At 35.4% G+C, this 15,330-nt stretch overlaps 1 protein-coding gene across 3 annotated transcripts in view; it reads right to left on the reverse strand.

Moving 5' to 3' along the window:
- Nucleotides 1–15,330, reverse strand: part of ADAM12 (ADAM metallopeptidase domain 12) — a 291,574-nt gene that overhangs the window by 98,022 nt on the left and 178,222 nt on the right. For all 3 annotated transcript variants that reach the window (XR_015794354.1, XM_088131906.1, XM_088131905.1), the window contains exons 6-10: nucleotides 6,866–7,049; nucleotides 3,579–3,644; nucleotides 2,739–2,810; nucleotides 1,881–2,050; nucleotides 1,688–1,772 (exon numbers count right to left, since the gene is read on the reverse strand). Coding sequence is in view for 2 of the 3 variants with exons in the window: in XM_088131906.1 (XP_087988032.1) it covers nucleotides 1,688–1,772; nucleotides 1,881–2,050; nucleotides 2,739–2,810; nucleotides 3,579–3,644; nucleotides 6,866–7,049 (577 nt within the window). In the remaining variant the exon portion in view is untranslated. The remainder of the gene's footprint in view (nucleotides 1–1,687; nucleotides 1,773–1,880; nucleotides 2,051–2,738; nucleotides 2,811–3,578; nucleotides 3,645–6,865; nucleotides 7,050–15,330) is intronic.

A 15,330-nucleotide genomic window follows, 5' to 3' on the forward strand; every position in this document is an offset into this window, starting at 1 on the left:
AAAAATCTAAATACGTGCTTGACTACACTTAGTTTTATTTTCCCTTAAAATCAGGAATTATATGGTCACTTTTTCCTAATATTCCTGCTCCTTTCCCTTCTTCAAACAAGTTTCCCCAAACTAATTAAAATTAATTTAAATGACTAACAATTTACTTCCTTTGCATAAAACCCCAAATCTGGTGCTTGATATTGTTACCATGCTCTCTGAAATGGTGGAGTTATCTTTCTTCATTCAATATGATCAGATCTGACATGTCTGTGAAAGTAAATAGTTTGGTTTAACTATTTAAAATATTTAACAATATTTTTCAAACTGAGATCTCCTTAATATGTCCATCTGTTATCCTTCCTAGTAAAAAATATCAACTGTTAAAATATTCAAATACTAATTGCAGTGATTTCACTATTGTTTCCAAACATGTTACAATCCGATTGCAAATGTTCTCACTTGTCAATTGCAGATGTTTTGGAGGAGGAATAGCTGGGTTGGTTAGATAGTTTAACATCTCTGAGTTTTTCTGTTTTAGCCAATAAAGCAATGAGCTTTATAGAAGAGAAACAGGGAAAAGCGGGAGACGCTCCTGGGGAGACATGATGATGTCTTTGGGGACACAAAGAATTCTAACCATACGAGACAGGGAAGTTATGGTGATGTGATGCTTTTTCTTTCGGTTTTGAAAACATTTATTTTTTTTTTCATGGTTCTTTTTTTGCTTTCTTTATTATTGTAAAAGTCCTCACTTATTTGCTGCTTACTGTGGCATAACTGATTTCTTAGGTGAAGATTTATGGGGATTTGCTGCTCAAAGAAGAGGAAGTTAATGGCACTGGTGCTGTTCTCTCTTCAGCCAGCAAGTAATTTGCATTGCTTTATATTTAAATAAATTTATTTTATGTTCACTGGGAAACATCACAAAGGCTTGATTTAAATTGCAAACTGTTTGTAATCTTAATAAGGAAGGGAGGAAGACAGAGGTTGCCTTCACCGAGTTGGAAGGGATGTTATCCCTTTCCAGCAAGGCAGGGCAGGGCAGGGCAGGGCAGGGCAGGGCAGGGCAGGGCAGGGCAGGGCAGGGCAGGGCAGGGCAGGGCAGGTCTTCAAGAGAGTTGTTGTTGTTTAGTCGTTAAGTCGTGTCCGACTCTTCGTGACCCCATGAACCATATTGCACCAGGCCTTCCTGTCCTTCACTGCCTCCCTGAGTTTGCTCAGTTTCATGCTCATTGCTTCAGTGATGCTATCTAACCATCTCATCCTCTGCCGTCCTCTTCTCCTTTTGCCTTCAATCTTTCCCAGCATCAGGGTCTTTTCCAAAGACTCCTCTCTTCGCATTAGGTGACCAAAGTATCTGAGCTTGAGCTTCATTATCAGTCCTTCCAATGAGCTGATGATACCCAATTATATCATGTCTCATGAATATTTTGGGAGGACTTTTGTATTAAACACAGATAGTACATTTTTAATTTATGAGGCTGTTTTGGTTTTGGTGGAACACTCCAGTAGAAAGTAAAAATAAAATACCAAAATGAAAGTATTTATTTAATCATTTGTAAATTCAAATAATAGCTGCACAAATCTGAAAAAAACACACACAGATTTTGAAGACAGATTCAAGATTGTTATGTTGTTCCTGCTTGTTTGTTTCCCAGCCATACATAGGATCAATCTTGGTACCTATAGTGCTTACCATGACGATACCTCCAGACTGCTCTACGGTGCACATGCTCATTATAGGTGCCATGCCAATGGTAGTACCTTGGAAATAGACTCCACTAATGGAAGACAAGAAACTATGTTAAAAATAATGAATACGGGGGAAAAAAACTATATAAGGATATCTAAAATTCTTAGTGTCCAAATTCTTGTGTTGATAGGCTTACCTCACTAGTTGTGCATTATCATGTGGCTTACGAGGTAGTAGTTTCATCTTTCGCCAGTCCAGAAACTCATGAAGAGTGGTGAAGGGATCTTGAGTTATTGTGCACTTATCCATATCATTCCAGACCTCTAATCCAACCAAGACTATTCTAATATTTAGTGGCCTATAGAACTGATGAGAAAACCAGATCAGTATCGTGGATTATATTTGCATAATTCCTTAAATTAATAAAAGAGAGCAAAATATAGACATATAGATAGTAGGCATGTTATATAATGCATTGGACAACATCCCTCTCAATTTCTTCTCTTAGATGTAAAGATTATGCCCTCTAAAATCCTAGATGGCATACAAGGACGTACCATTTGATTAAGATCTATGTGTCTAAATTCAGTGTACATGCCTCATTGCACAGATAACTAGATTATAAGAGACAACAATCGCATTGATTTATTTAATTTCATTATTTAAATAGTACATATATAGGAGAATACCTTGAAATTATGTCAAGTGTATCATAAATTACCATTGCTACTGTCTCTGGGTTGGGCAAAGAATGCTTCTGAATACCAGTTTCAGAAGAAGACTGATAGAAGTGAGGTACACCTACAACTTCTGCTTGTGAGTACCTAGAGGTATCATGTTGGCCAGTGGGGGGGGGGGAATGCTAGATTAAGATTGGTCATGACCTGATCCAGGAGGGCTATTCTCATGCTTTTGCATTCTTATGTAGTACAGATTTTCTACATACAAGTGTCTTAATATGACCTGACTTCAGTAAGATAAGACCTGATCGCCTAGATTTCAGAAGCAGACTACTTTATAGCAAAGGAAGTTATAGTAGCAATCAAAAACTTACCCTATCAACATAGTTTGCAATTTCTATCAGCCTCAGTTTCACTTTTTCCACATCCTTGCCTTGTCTCTGAAACTAGAAATGATCTTTAAATAATACTGAATTATCAACAGTTATATTTATTATTCTCTAAGTGTAACTCGCCTTCTTCAGAAAAACAGTAACACCAACATCTAGGTTTTACATGAAAAATAGGCCAGAGGCAACCTCCCACTGCTTACAATAGAATTCTTACAGATCTGAAAACAAGCACAGATTGTGTGAAAGAATATAGTTTTTCAAATTTGAACAAAATGTTGTTTTTAATCCTCTTTCTCACACAGTTGTCTCATTGGGACACTTCATGGTGTACAAAAGGAAAGATTTCATTTAGCTGTCTGTTTGCCATGGGTGGACAGGGGGACAATATTTCTATTTAACTAGTCAGTAATTTTGAAATGTGGAAAAATGCAAATGGGAAAATACTGCAAATTAAGATATTTTGTTTTTGATTGTCAAAATTAGTTGAAGCTGGTGAAGTGCACAGTGTCTTATCCATTGATTATGAATCTCTTGCAAAAACTCAGCAATTTATGCAACCTTGAATATAACTTATAACTGGTAAACTACATCTAAAGAACCAATACCACACATTTTTTCTTATTTGTACAAGACGTTTCCATTCCTTCTGGTTCAAAGTTAAATAACGCGGCAAAGATTTAAGTATCCAAACGGGACAGAATGTTTTCTCATCATTATGTGGAAGATACAGCATAGGTTACCCTTATTCCTATTATTCCATTAATTTATAAATATAGGTATTTCTTTACACCCGCAATCATTTTAACTTTAGGTTTTGCTTACCTCACGATTATCAGCCACAATAATGAGCTCCACATACTTGGTGGACTTCAGAGTTTCTCTTTTGTGCTATCAAAACAAGCATCAGATAAGAGCTGTTATTATTTTAAGGAGATCTACATTTCTAGGTATGTCTCTCTACCACAGTGCTATAATATCAAGCAACTTAAATATTATGAATAGTCTATAGATAGAAAAATTGACCAATTGTTCCATAGTGGACTCTCATCTAGATACGAGGAAGATAAAACTTTCCTTAGCTTCAATAAGCATCAGTTTATTTCAAGTACCACATCCTGGATGCATTACTCACTTGTATTTCAGTACAAGATGCAATATTTTCCAAATTAACATGTCACCTCATGTCATTCTATAGTATAAAAGGCTGATATAACAACCATGTCAGCCATATCACACTCTAAACATGAAACATCTCCGTGAATTCTAACAACTCACTCTTAGACTTCATTTTATGCACAAATGGCATCTGCTTTACAAAGCATCGTCAGTGGCTTATTCACTTGTTATATTCAGACGTGTTCTCAGTTACTGAGGTGTCTTTGTCAGAGGTTTTTTTTTTAAAGTGTACCCAATTGGATTGATCCAGACTCAGGAGAGACACAAAAGCACTGGACCCAGGACAGGTGGTTTCTATACCTTATATCTCCCTCTAAGGAGATGTTTTATTTTGTAAAAACAAACATAAAAATAATATGTGAGAATTCCTATATTCTATTGCTATCTCTATACTATTACTATGATAATCACTATTACAATATACTATTACTCTTCAATTACTATTACAATGCTTATACTATACTCTGTACTATTACTATTCAATTCCTCTTACCACTTCCTATACACAGCGCCCTATACTACGACTGGTATGCATCATTTCTTTCTTAAGCCTGTTCTGTCTTAAGTGCCCTCTCTCTGAGATTTCTTCTTCCTTTTTGGTTAAAGGCCAGCCTGCAGAGCCCTTACACCTTTTTTACATTGTGCTTTGTCTTGTTGGGCCTCTATACTTCTTTCCCTCTCTTTTGGATTGGTGTTTGAAAGCAAACACCTTTCTCCGTTTGACTGCTGTATTGTGTTTGCCAGGGGCTGCAGAGCTCTAAAGCACACATCTCCTTCCATCTCCCCCACACCTGTCTCCAGGTTGCAGCTTTATTGACAGCTCTGCTGTGCTGCCGCCGCTGGGGAAAAGACTCAGCTGGGAGGGGAAGAAGGCAGCACAGGTACCTGCAATTTTGCTAAGCAGCCTGCTCTTCACAGTCTTATAAACAGAGCACGCATTAAATGTGTAAAAGGGATACATTTACATGCCTTAAACAACCCCCCAAATGGGAAACAGATATTGACACAAATTCATATCAGATCCTTTATTTTGAGATATATACACACACTCAGTTACAATGGGAAGTATTATATATTCTGATTATATAGTTAGGCATGACCTATTTTCCAGCATTTTAAAAAAAAATTAGGAATGAACTTTTAACAATATGCATTATGTATCACTTGAAGCCTTTATTGTATCAAATTTAATAGTGTATATTGTTGTGAATGTTAAAAATGTAGTTCCTATTGCAAATGACTACAGCAATCCAATTTTGATTTCTTGTTCTAAAATGATGATTTCCAAATCACCTCAATCGGTTATACTAAACTTGGAATCTTTACCAAAGATGTAAGAAGGGAAAGTGTGCTTTGCTAAAAGACATCAGTTTATTCATCACTATTCATCACTTATAGAAAATACTTACTCTTGGCACCACACCAAATACAGAGCAGGCCAGCTTTTATTTTTGTAAATGAGGGGTCTGATCCTGTATTATTATGACAACGGTAAATGCTTATCTGAATATCCCATACTATTCCATGATATTGTCAGTCCATCATAAAAGTGTGTATGTGAAGTGAGGAGGCATGGTGACACTGGGAGATGATTTTTTTAAATATAATTTTAGGGGGAAATTATCCTCTCCTCCACAGATATACTTAATTCAACAAAATTAAACTGCTATTTAAAATGGAAGTGAAGCTGCTTGAGCAGCCACTATGGAAATGAATATTCACATTCTCAAATTGCTCAAATTATTTGTGATATTGTTAAATGTTCTCCTTTTGTTTTTCTTCATCTGCCAGAATTTATTTTGAAATATACTGCTCTGATACCCTGAAGTTTCCTAGCTTGGAGAAAACTCTTTCCATTCATGTATATAGAGGATCTTAGTCAGTTGAATGAAGGAATGTACAGGTATCTCAAGCATGAGGCTGAGATAGAAACTCTGGTGGGCTGTAGAACTCCAGGCAAACATCTGGATACAGCTCATGTTTCCCTGGCGACATATGGTGCTCTAAGACCTGCACAATATGCACAAGCAAAGATTTAGGAAGTAACCAGTTTTGGAATATTTTATCTTCAGAATGAAATTTTGCTAACATTTTCTCAAAATTATATTTCAAATAGCTCATCAGAAACACCCCATCAAAACAGATGAGAGAAAAAAATAAAAAATAATTTATTCAATTCAGAGAAAGATAAGAACAGCTACTTTAATCTAGTTATGTCTTTAAAAAAACTCGGAAAGTTTTCTAAATGCAGAAGTTTGTTATGATAAAATGTAATGGGCAGAAATCTAGTAATACTTCCATGTGGTTATCTAACTGCTTGGAATCAACACAAATTCAGCTCATGAAGAAAGAGAAACAAACAGAGATGGTAAAACTATTCTCTTATGCATTTAGGAAGTTAAGTTATGAAACTTAAATTATAAGTATATATATCTGGCTCCTTGGCTAACATTTCCAAGAAGGTTTAATGAATTAGGAATTCATTGATTTTAAGAGTTAACAAAAACATGCATAAGATTAATTATTAACATAGGTCAATAAATCTGTGGGCAGTTATCCTTTTACAACAATCAAATGTATTGGCTTTGCCCAATCTTCTGTTTTTCTCATGTATTACACCTGTGTTATAGGCTCTGGGGCACAGTTAAGGTTGAGCTGCTTGTGTTTATTTGTTTATTTTTTGTTTACATATTGTTTTTGGAGCCATTCATGTTTTTGTTTTGTCTTTTTAAATTTTTTTTTTTTTACTTTTTACATTTTAAGGCACTCAGAGTTCTTGGGAGTCAGACTCCTACAAATTGTAAGAATAAATGAATGAATGAATGAACAAACAAATACACTTTTATCAGCTGGCACTCAATTTTGAGCCATAATACCACATTTGTCTAAATAAATACTATAAAAACATAGAGAAAACTAAATTTGTCACTTACTCTGCTAGTAAATGTCTGAATAAGCTGTGCAGTATCCCCCAAAGTGACACCTGTAATATTGAGATGATGGCCACATGTACCCAGGATTAGTTTTGGGTGCTTTAGTCTGTAGATTATATGTTCATTCATAGCACCTTCCAGTGGCTCCAAAATGTAGGTTCTATCTTCAAATAAAATAATACCCCTGTGATATAAAATATATAAACGATGAATTCATTTATTGTGTTTAGTTTGATTTGCAACCAAATGATATTTTTGTAAAGATACAACACAGTGTATATTTAGATCAAAGTCTGATAATGTACAAACGAAATTTTCTAAATTTGTAATGTTGGTATACAGCTCATTACATTGAAAAGACTATTATTTCTTTGTATTTAAACACTGGAGACTAGCACCAAAGTATATTTATGCTTTATCGCAATGCATTATCACTGCTTAAGGATTTTTAATAGTCTTGCTTAAGATAACTGCCTATAAAATTAATAAATGGAAATAATATTGTCTTTAGACTTCATCCTGTGAATATTCAGCCCAAGAGTATTACAAAACAAACAATATGCACACAGAAGCATACACAAAGGAATTAAGGAATTTGGGTCAGTTTTCTAAATCAAAGTAACTTAGGACAAATTCAAATTGAAATGTTGAGAAGATGGAGAAGGAACCTGTGCAGATTTTATCAGACTAGCCATACACCTGTCTGCAGTTGTTTTAAGATGTGTCTGCCTTAATATTCAATCTATGTTTATTGTGGTAGCAGCAAAACTGGTTTTAAGATGGTTGTTTTTAATAGCAAGAAACTGCTTATAAGCAAAATAAAAACACATTGGTAGTATTGCAATGAAATAAAATGGAATAAAACTGTAAAACACCATCAGGAACTTTTCCACAGTGACATTGGTATTATGTGACCTTGAGAGAGCCCACTGAGTTTGAACATGCTCTAAGGACTTCTATGTATTTCTACCACATGCTTTTGTTTGTTGTCTTTGTGGTAAGTATGCAATGCCTTGCAAACTAACATGTATAAATCAAAGGAAGACTTTTTTTACCATGTGGGTAAAAGTCCACACTTCCTAAAGTTGCCAAGTTTGAAACACAGTGGGTTAGACTGTAAGAGTCTATCATGTCAGCCATGAAATTAAAGCAGAAAGGAAAGTAGTCATGGGAAGCGCCAGAAGGCCTTTGCTCACATTCCCTTAAATTCACTCTGCCTCTGCATATTAGAAACACTGTGTCCATCCTAATTGAGTCATATCTGTATCAGATGGTTGCAATGTGAACTGATGTCCATTGGGGAAATCAAAGAACAGTGAATGCTATGGTACACTATGATAGTATAAAGATCAAGTGGAGAAACAAAGCAAAAGTGAGATACAGTTCAGGTTCTTAATTTGTTTTGATTGTATTAACACAGATGGGTGAAATTTACAAATCTCACTTTGACTATTGTATTTGAAATTGAAAATAAGAACCATGAACCACTCATACTTTTGCTTTCCCAGTTTCTTAACTCTTTTCCCTAACACTATCATAATCTCTGATTTGCCCTCCAAGTTTATTTTTGGATACTTTATCCAGTTTTGTATGTATTGACTTTCACTTTGTGGTCTTCTATGTACTTCTGGAATAGAGCGCTATGTTCTCTATAGCACCATTACACAAATTAACTTATATTATACAATCTATTTCATGGCTATGCTAGATTGGAGAACAATCCTGTATTAATGAGGCAATTTAACAACATGCGGTATACTTTGTCTTCCTTGAAATGCATTCTTTATGCAATCTATTTACCCTTAAGAGTAATATCTCTAACACTAAACTACCAGCTATGGATAGCCCATTATTCCAATAAATCATGCTTCACTGTGCACAGAAAACAGTATATTGTGTGTTCACAATATTTCAATAAGTTTACCACAATGGAAAAAATGGAAAAATCCAGGTGTCCATTCAGATCTGTAAGCTTTAGATACAGATGTTAGTGTTATAATAGTTACATATTAGAACTGATAATCTAATGCTATACAATCTGTGCGGAAGACTCCAAAATGTCTCTGATTTTATGGAAACCATGACTAATAAACATGATTTGATCTGATTTTATTTGATTTCTTCCTGTTTGCAAACAAGCAAAAAAATAAATGGGAAGGATTATCTATGCATGAACCACAGAAAAATTAAAACCTGAAGTTCGTTATAAAAATAGAAGCAAGTAGACTTACTTTTTTCCTTAGTTCATTTAAAGTCTACTTGCAATGGGAAGTTCCCTTATTAAATGAATGTTTAAGGCCTCATTAAGTATTAATTTCAAATTTGTGTTAGATAGGGTTGGGACACTGGGCAATTTCCTGCAGGCTTTGACCTATTTTCAATATTTTTCTGTCCCTTTCCTGCAGCTGCTCCTTGGAGAAGAAAAAAGCATGTCAGCAAAGGGAAAATTACAGGAATCAGAACATCCCAAGGGCAATGGCCTCACCTTGGGAAAACCATCTTCATGATCAAGGTACCTCTCTTGCTAGGTAAAATAATGTGCTTCTTCTTTCTTGGTGTCCCAAGTTAATATTCTCCCTCTCCTTACTAAATGCATGGATTGCCCTGAAATGAACATTGTGAACTTTCTACTAATGGATTGATCTACAGAGATTTATATGAAATCTACCAAATTCTATTCAGTTGCAATTGCCATCGGAAACATGAGTTTGAATTAATTTCCGTTTAGATGGTCTGGTCACTTATGACTTATGTAGATCACCAGCATTTAATGCCCTCCTCATATATTAATTTCTCATCTTGTTTTCTGGACTTATAATATAATATTGCTTTTATTTTAGTCTTTGACCATGAATGAATGAATGGGATATCAGAAAGAAAAGGACTGTCTGCATACACTTCTGGATCTCTCCACACCTTTACTAAGTTCCTCCTTCCTGCCATGCAGCCCAAACAAATTATTTAAGAATGTACTCCTGTTTAGTGGTACCATTGGTTTACAACTTCTTGCACTGAGTTATACTTGAATTGTAATACAATTTGGAACTCAGTGGCAATAATCGGGCTAATTATGATTTCTCAATCTAACTGATATCTCAGGGCTGTTCCAAGAATAACAGTGAGGGTATCCATGTATATGTACTACATTAACCATCCTTGAGAAAGGTAGGATATATGTATATAAATAATAAGCATGAAAATTATCTTCCTTCCTCACTGGTCTAGAATTGTGATTAGAATTCAGAGCTTTTAAAGAGAATATCTATCTCTTCCCACTTGTCTTTTACAAAAATGGGAAAATGTGTATTGTTTTTATGTGTTGGATGAAAATCCTTGCCTATGTATCTGGAAACATTCTAATAGTTTTATTGCTGTACCTGACCTGGATATGATAATAGCTGTTTTTCTTTAAAAGCCCAATAGTGTTTTTCTCCATCAAACTAGCTTCTCATTCTGTAAGATATGGACAAACTTAGCTCTCTCGATGGGATGTTATAAGGCTGAACTGAATTATTTATGGAAACCATATTTAGGAATAAACATAATTAATTCTTACTGCTTTTATAAAGTTGCTACATTCCAGTTTATGAAATTATAACCATATTGCCAAAAACTTTGTCTTCAGATAAGACATTATTTAATTCCTGTTCCAAGTGTAACATTCTACTAGCACTTCAAGCTAGCTTCTTTTCAAGAAAACAATTACTGTTCCTGTTGTGTCAGACCACTCTGGTATCAAGCCGGGAGGTAAAGTTTTGAAAACATGTCAAGGCTGCACATGAGCAACAGAAAAGAAGGTAATCTGAAGGATATGTCAAGGAACAAGAATCTCTGCACTTTTAGATATAGTCGATCGCCAAATCCCACTAATCTATCACTATTGGTTATGTTGGCTATTAGCAACAATATCTGGGAGGCCACATGTATAAGGATCAAATTTAATTACAAAATCTAAACTGTAACATTTTGTATATAGCATTTCATTTACAGGCTGAAAATCATGATGTTTTTCATAAATTCTGCAATAATAGAATGGAAAGATATGAAATATTAATTTGTTAGACTTGCATCCTTCCTTTCATACAGGAGTTTAAAATGTTGGATATAATGTGTCTTCCTCCAATTTTTCCGTGCAACAATAATCCAGTGAAAGAAGTTGGGTTGAGAGAGAATGAACGGTTCAAAGTTACCCAGCGAACCTCTGTGGCTAAAGATGGACTAGAACTTTGACCTTCCTTCTGCCAGTCATACAGCTTAAGTACACCATATTGGCATTTAAATATTCACTAATTGTCTGTAATTTCTAGGGGCAGTTTTTGTTTACGGCCCTTGTCCCCTAATAATTCCTTTCCCTATTTTGTCACATGCATCATGGCATTATTATGCAATGACACCAATTACTAAATGTAGTTTATGTCATTTAAATAAGGTCATGACACTTGTGACATCACTTATGGAAGCTCAGGTAAAAGAACTTCTAACCCACCTTTCTCTTCATCATCCATTTCGTTACTTAAGGAGAACCTGAAGTTCTGTATGCACTGCAAAGCTGGCATGTACTGATATACAATCTCAAGGGTATTTATTGGCAGTTTTGTGGAATACTTTACAAACAGTTCAAAGGATAGCTGGAGCTGGTAGAATCACTGAGAGAGAAGAACATTGACAATGGCAACCCAATATGAAAGTCCAGTTTATAACTGTCTTCCAAAATTCTAACACGTAAGAATCTTCCAAGTCCATGATCCTTGCCTAGGTCACTCCAGCCACTCTAATGCTACTCCTGAGCATCAGTCCAGTATTTTTTTTCCCCAAGATGGTGACAGGATAAATGCTCTTTCTGTGTCTTTTCTGCCAACTTACATTTTTAATATACTGTATCTATCTCATTGTAGGTTTTTTTTTTTTTTACTTTGAGTTGTCTAAGCAAGGAGGTAGATAGAACACTCAGTTCCACAGGTGGCTGTCTCTAAATAATTCTTGGATGTGAAAGTATGGGCAACAAACAGATAAACAAGTCTAAGAAGTGCATCAGTACAAGTTCAAGCAAACAGCTTCCTATTAATTGATCATAACTAAAAATTGAGAGTCTGCTATCACTTAAAGACAACAGAAGTGAAACAAAGCTGCTAACTGTGCCAAACAAATCAATTTTTTTATATCAACATTGAGAACCCCCTCCCCCAAAACAGCAAAGTCCCAAATGAAGAAAGATGGGGTGTAGAAAGGCCTGAAATAAGCCAGCTTCTCTGAGGCCAAGTGTATCAAGTTGATTTGGAAGAAATAAGCTGGCTATCTTATCAAAAAGGCTGTAAGAGTTTATCATATCTTGAGTGTTAATTAAGATTAATATTTAATTAAATCTAAAACCCAGCATCTTACATTCCAAGTGATGCTGTCACAAGTTTTCGGGGACAGTCAACTCATTCTTTTTTTGTTTTGCACAATGCTATAAGAGGCACTTGTATAAATAAAAATAAAACTCCCAGCAGAGGATTTAGCAGTGATTATGTTTATAAAAAGAAATAGAAACTAATCCTTCACTGAATGTCTCCAAGGTAAACAAACTCTTGATATGTATGGAACAGTTTAGAAAATGGATGGGAGAAAGAAGTTCCAATAAATCATTATAAAGTCCTGCCTCTGAAAGCTGAAGCAGAATTATCTCTAGACTAGATATCCTGAATAACTTGCTATCAGTATCTCTACCACAATACTCTCACTTAAATGGAAGGTGCCTTCATCCAATTCCAATTTGAGGATGTTTCAGTCCCATCATATCCCATTGAAACATTTGATAAAAATAGCAAAATTATTATGTCAGCCCCTAGGCTAACTAATACAAAGACTACAATGATGTAATCCCAGGATGTTCAGAAGAACAAGTTCAAGTTAATGAAGACAAAGAAAACTCAATAAAAGTAGATGTTACCATCAGAAGAAATAATATTAAATGGTACTCTGGAACAAGATTATTTTAAGTTCCAGCAAGACATGAGAGCAACTAATATGGCAATATTCCATATGAGGGTGTAGTTGCAGTCCAGGAGGAGCAGACTTTTTCATTTTTCATTGATGACGTTTATCCAATAATCCAAACATCCAGACACCAGAGGAGGTTCATAATTAAGTTACAGTAGCTATGCATGGTTTAGCAGAAATCTCTTCAGCACAACTGAAGGTCTTCTGTGGAAAATCTGTAATTCACTGTACAGCAAAATACCTTTACAGCAACATCTAAGATGAAAATAGATTCCACTGAATGTACATTTTGGGGTAGTTTTAGTCTATCCACCACAGATTGTGGTAGATAAAGGCACAGAGAAGTGGTCATTGCCTATGTATAGGTCAATCCTAAAATCCTCTAGTACTTCTAGAAGGCTTTGAAATGCTAGCATTTGATATGTTAGCATTTCAAAGCCTTCTAGAAGTACTAGAGGATTTAAGGATTGACCTATACATAGGCAATGACCACTTCTCTTTGGCTTTATCACTTATATCCCTTGAGCCTAAGCCAAATACTTGCCTCACTTGGAATGTCCAAATACAGAAAGCTATGGTGAAATCAATTAATTTATTCATATCCTTTTATGAGCTGGTAGATTTTTTTTTCAGCTACCATTGATGGCTACACCAGTTTTCTAGAACAGTACTAATTATTAATTAGTAAATGGCAACCGCCTTGTCAAGGTTGAAAGAAGTTGAGACTAAATTTCCATTTTCTAGATCTTGGTTGGATGAAGTTTATAGAAACATCAGAAAAGCTCTTCTGGGACAGTACGAACTCTATAGAGAAAGAAACCTAGCCATTGTGCGACAAGCATTAATTACTGTATAGAAATCAACAAAAGATGCTCTCAGAAAGCAAAAGGAAAAAGGCACAGAATGGAATCAATTAATTCAGACAGCCAAAAGGAAAAGCATATTGTTATTTTGATAAATTATTACAATCCAAGCTCTAAGGGGGTTGTCTAGACTGGCAAACTATATTCTACCTATATTCTTCCAATCCACTTTTTGCTTACCAATTTAGCCTCAGACATAGAGTACAGTGGTTAAATACTGTGCAGTGATCTGTAAGAGTAATGAAAAATGTATTGCCATCTCTTGATTGGCACAAAAAAGCTTCCCTAATTCCTTTTATTATATATCTGAGATAAAATTGTTTTTGATTTTAGTTCTGGGGTTATTTTATGCTATTTTATATCATCTTGTGTATGTATTTATATGACTTGGTCACTGACTTGAAAAAATGATACTTATATTGTACATCATAGGTATGACACCATTGTTGATGTAGCTGCTTGCTATCGTTTCCTTGGTAAATTTAATTATTACTATAATGCTTCAATAAGGCTTCTGTCACTCCAGGAAGCACTGCAAAGAAGAAACAACCTGAAATGGTTCAGAATTCTACAAAAACAAGCTGGAGTACTAAAAGCTTAGCAAAAATTTCCATTTGGAATAGTCTGAAAGAAAGAAGTTGACCCAAAGAAAGAAAGCTACTCTGGAGAGTAATATACATTCTAAAACAGTTTAATAGCCTTTGAGTTTCTCACAACACTGTGGAATCGACATCATGCCAAGATCCTGTCTCAAGGGTCCTTTCTGGATGAGGAGGAGAACCAGGAGGCAGCATCCACAAATAAGACATGATGCTTTCAGGCCCTACCAACTATGCTGAGCCTATAACAGATCCCATCATCCTGGCCTGGACCCAAAAGACTCTGACCTAGACCAGGAGCCTTGAGAATGCTGTCATCTGAGGGTAGAAAGTTAGAAGGTGGAGAGGCATAGTTACATTGAGAAACAGCTGCACCAGGCAGAGCAATTCAGGAGTAACCTGCTGAGGGAAACTAGGCCTGATCAGGCCAGCTACACTTGGGTGGAATCAGAAGCTTCAAATTTAGGGAACAATCTGGGGGCGGCAAGCTGCTGGAGAAACACTATTTTCAAGAAGTTTACAGATCAATTGTTTTATGAGCTGTTTTAGATTCTTATCAGTTACCACATCTGCCTGATTAGTTTGTACTTTCCTTTTTCTCACCTTTTGAAGATAGGGTCATTTGCCATCTTTACTACTACTACTTTATTAATTTACAGCTAGAGGCAAAAAGAAGTACATAAGAAAAAAACAGGTTATATAAGGAGACTAGTGATAGCACTCTAACAACTCTATAAAAATAGAATAGAATTCAAATACAGAAAAAAGAGAGAGACATAGACATGAAGATAGATAGACAGATAGACAGACATGGAAGTTCAGTGCCCTTAATCAGCATAAGAGTCAAATCTAGAGCCTTCTAATAGCAGTTGCAATCAAACAAAACTGTGGTTCCTTCCTGGAAATTTCAGAGGAGAAGTTAGAAAGTAAAAGGTACATAACTAATCTGAGTTAATGCAATGGGTAAGGGGGTAGCATTACGAGTTCTGCACACCAAGCACAGTAGAGAGTGCAGTGAAGT

The sequence above is a fragment of the Python bivittatus genome, unplaced genomic scaffold (assembly GCF_059951505.1).
Source record: "Python bivittatus isolate LINGU-HERP-01145 unplaced genomic scaffold, Pbiv_v1 ctg000980_np1212, whole genome shotgun sequence".
Classification (NCBI taxonomy): domain Eukaryota; kingdom Metazoa; phylum Chordata; class Lepidosauria; order Squamata; family Pythonidae; genus Python; species Python bivittatus.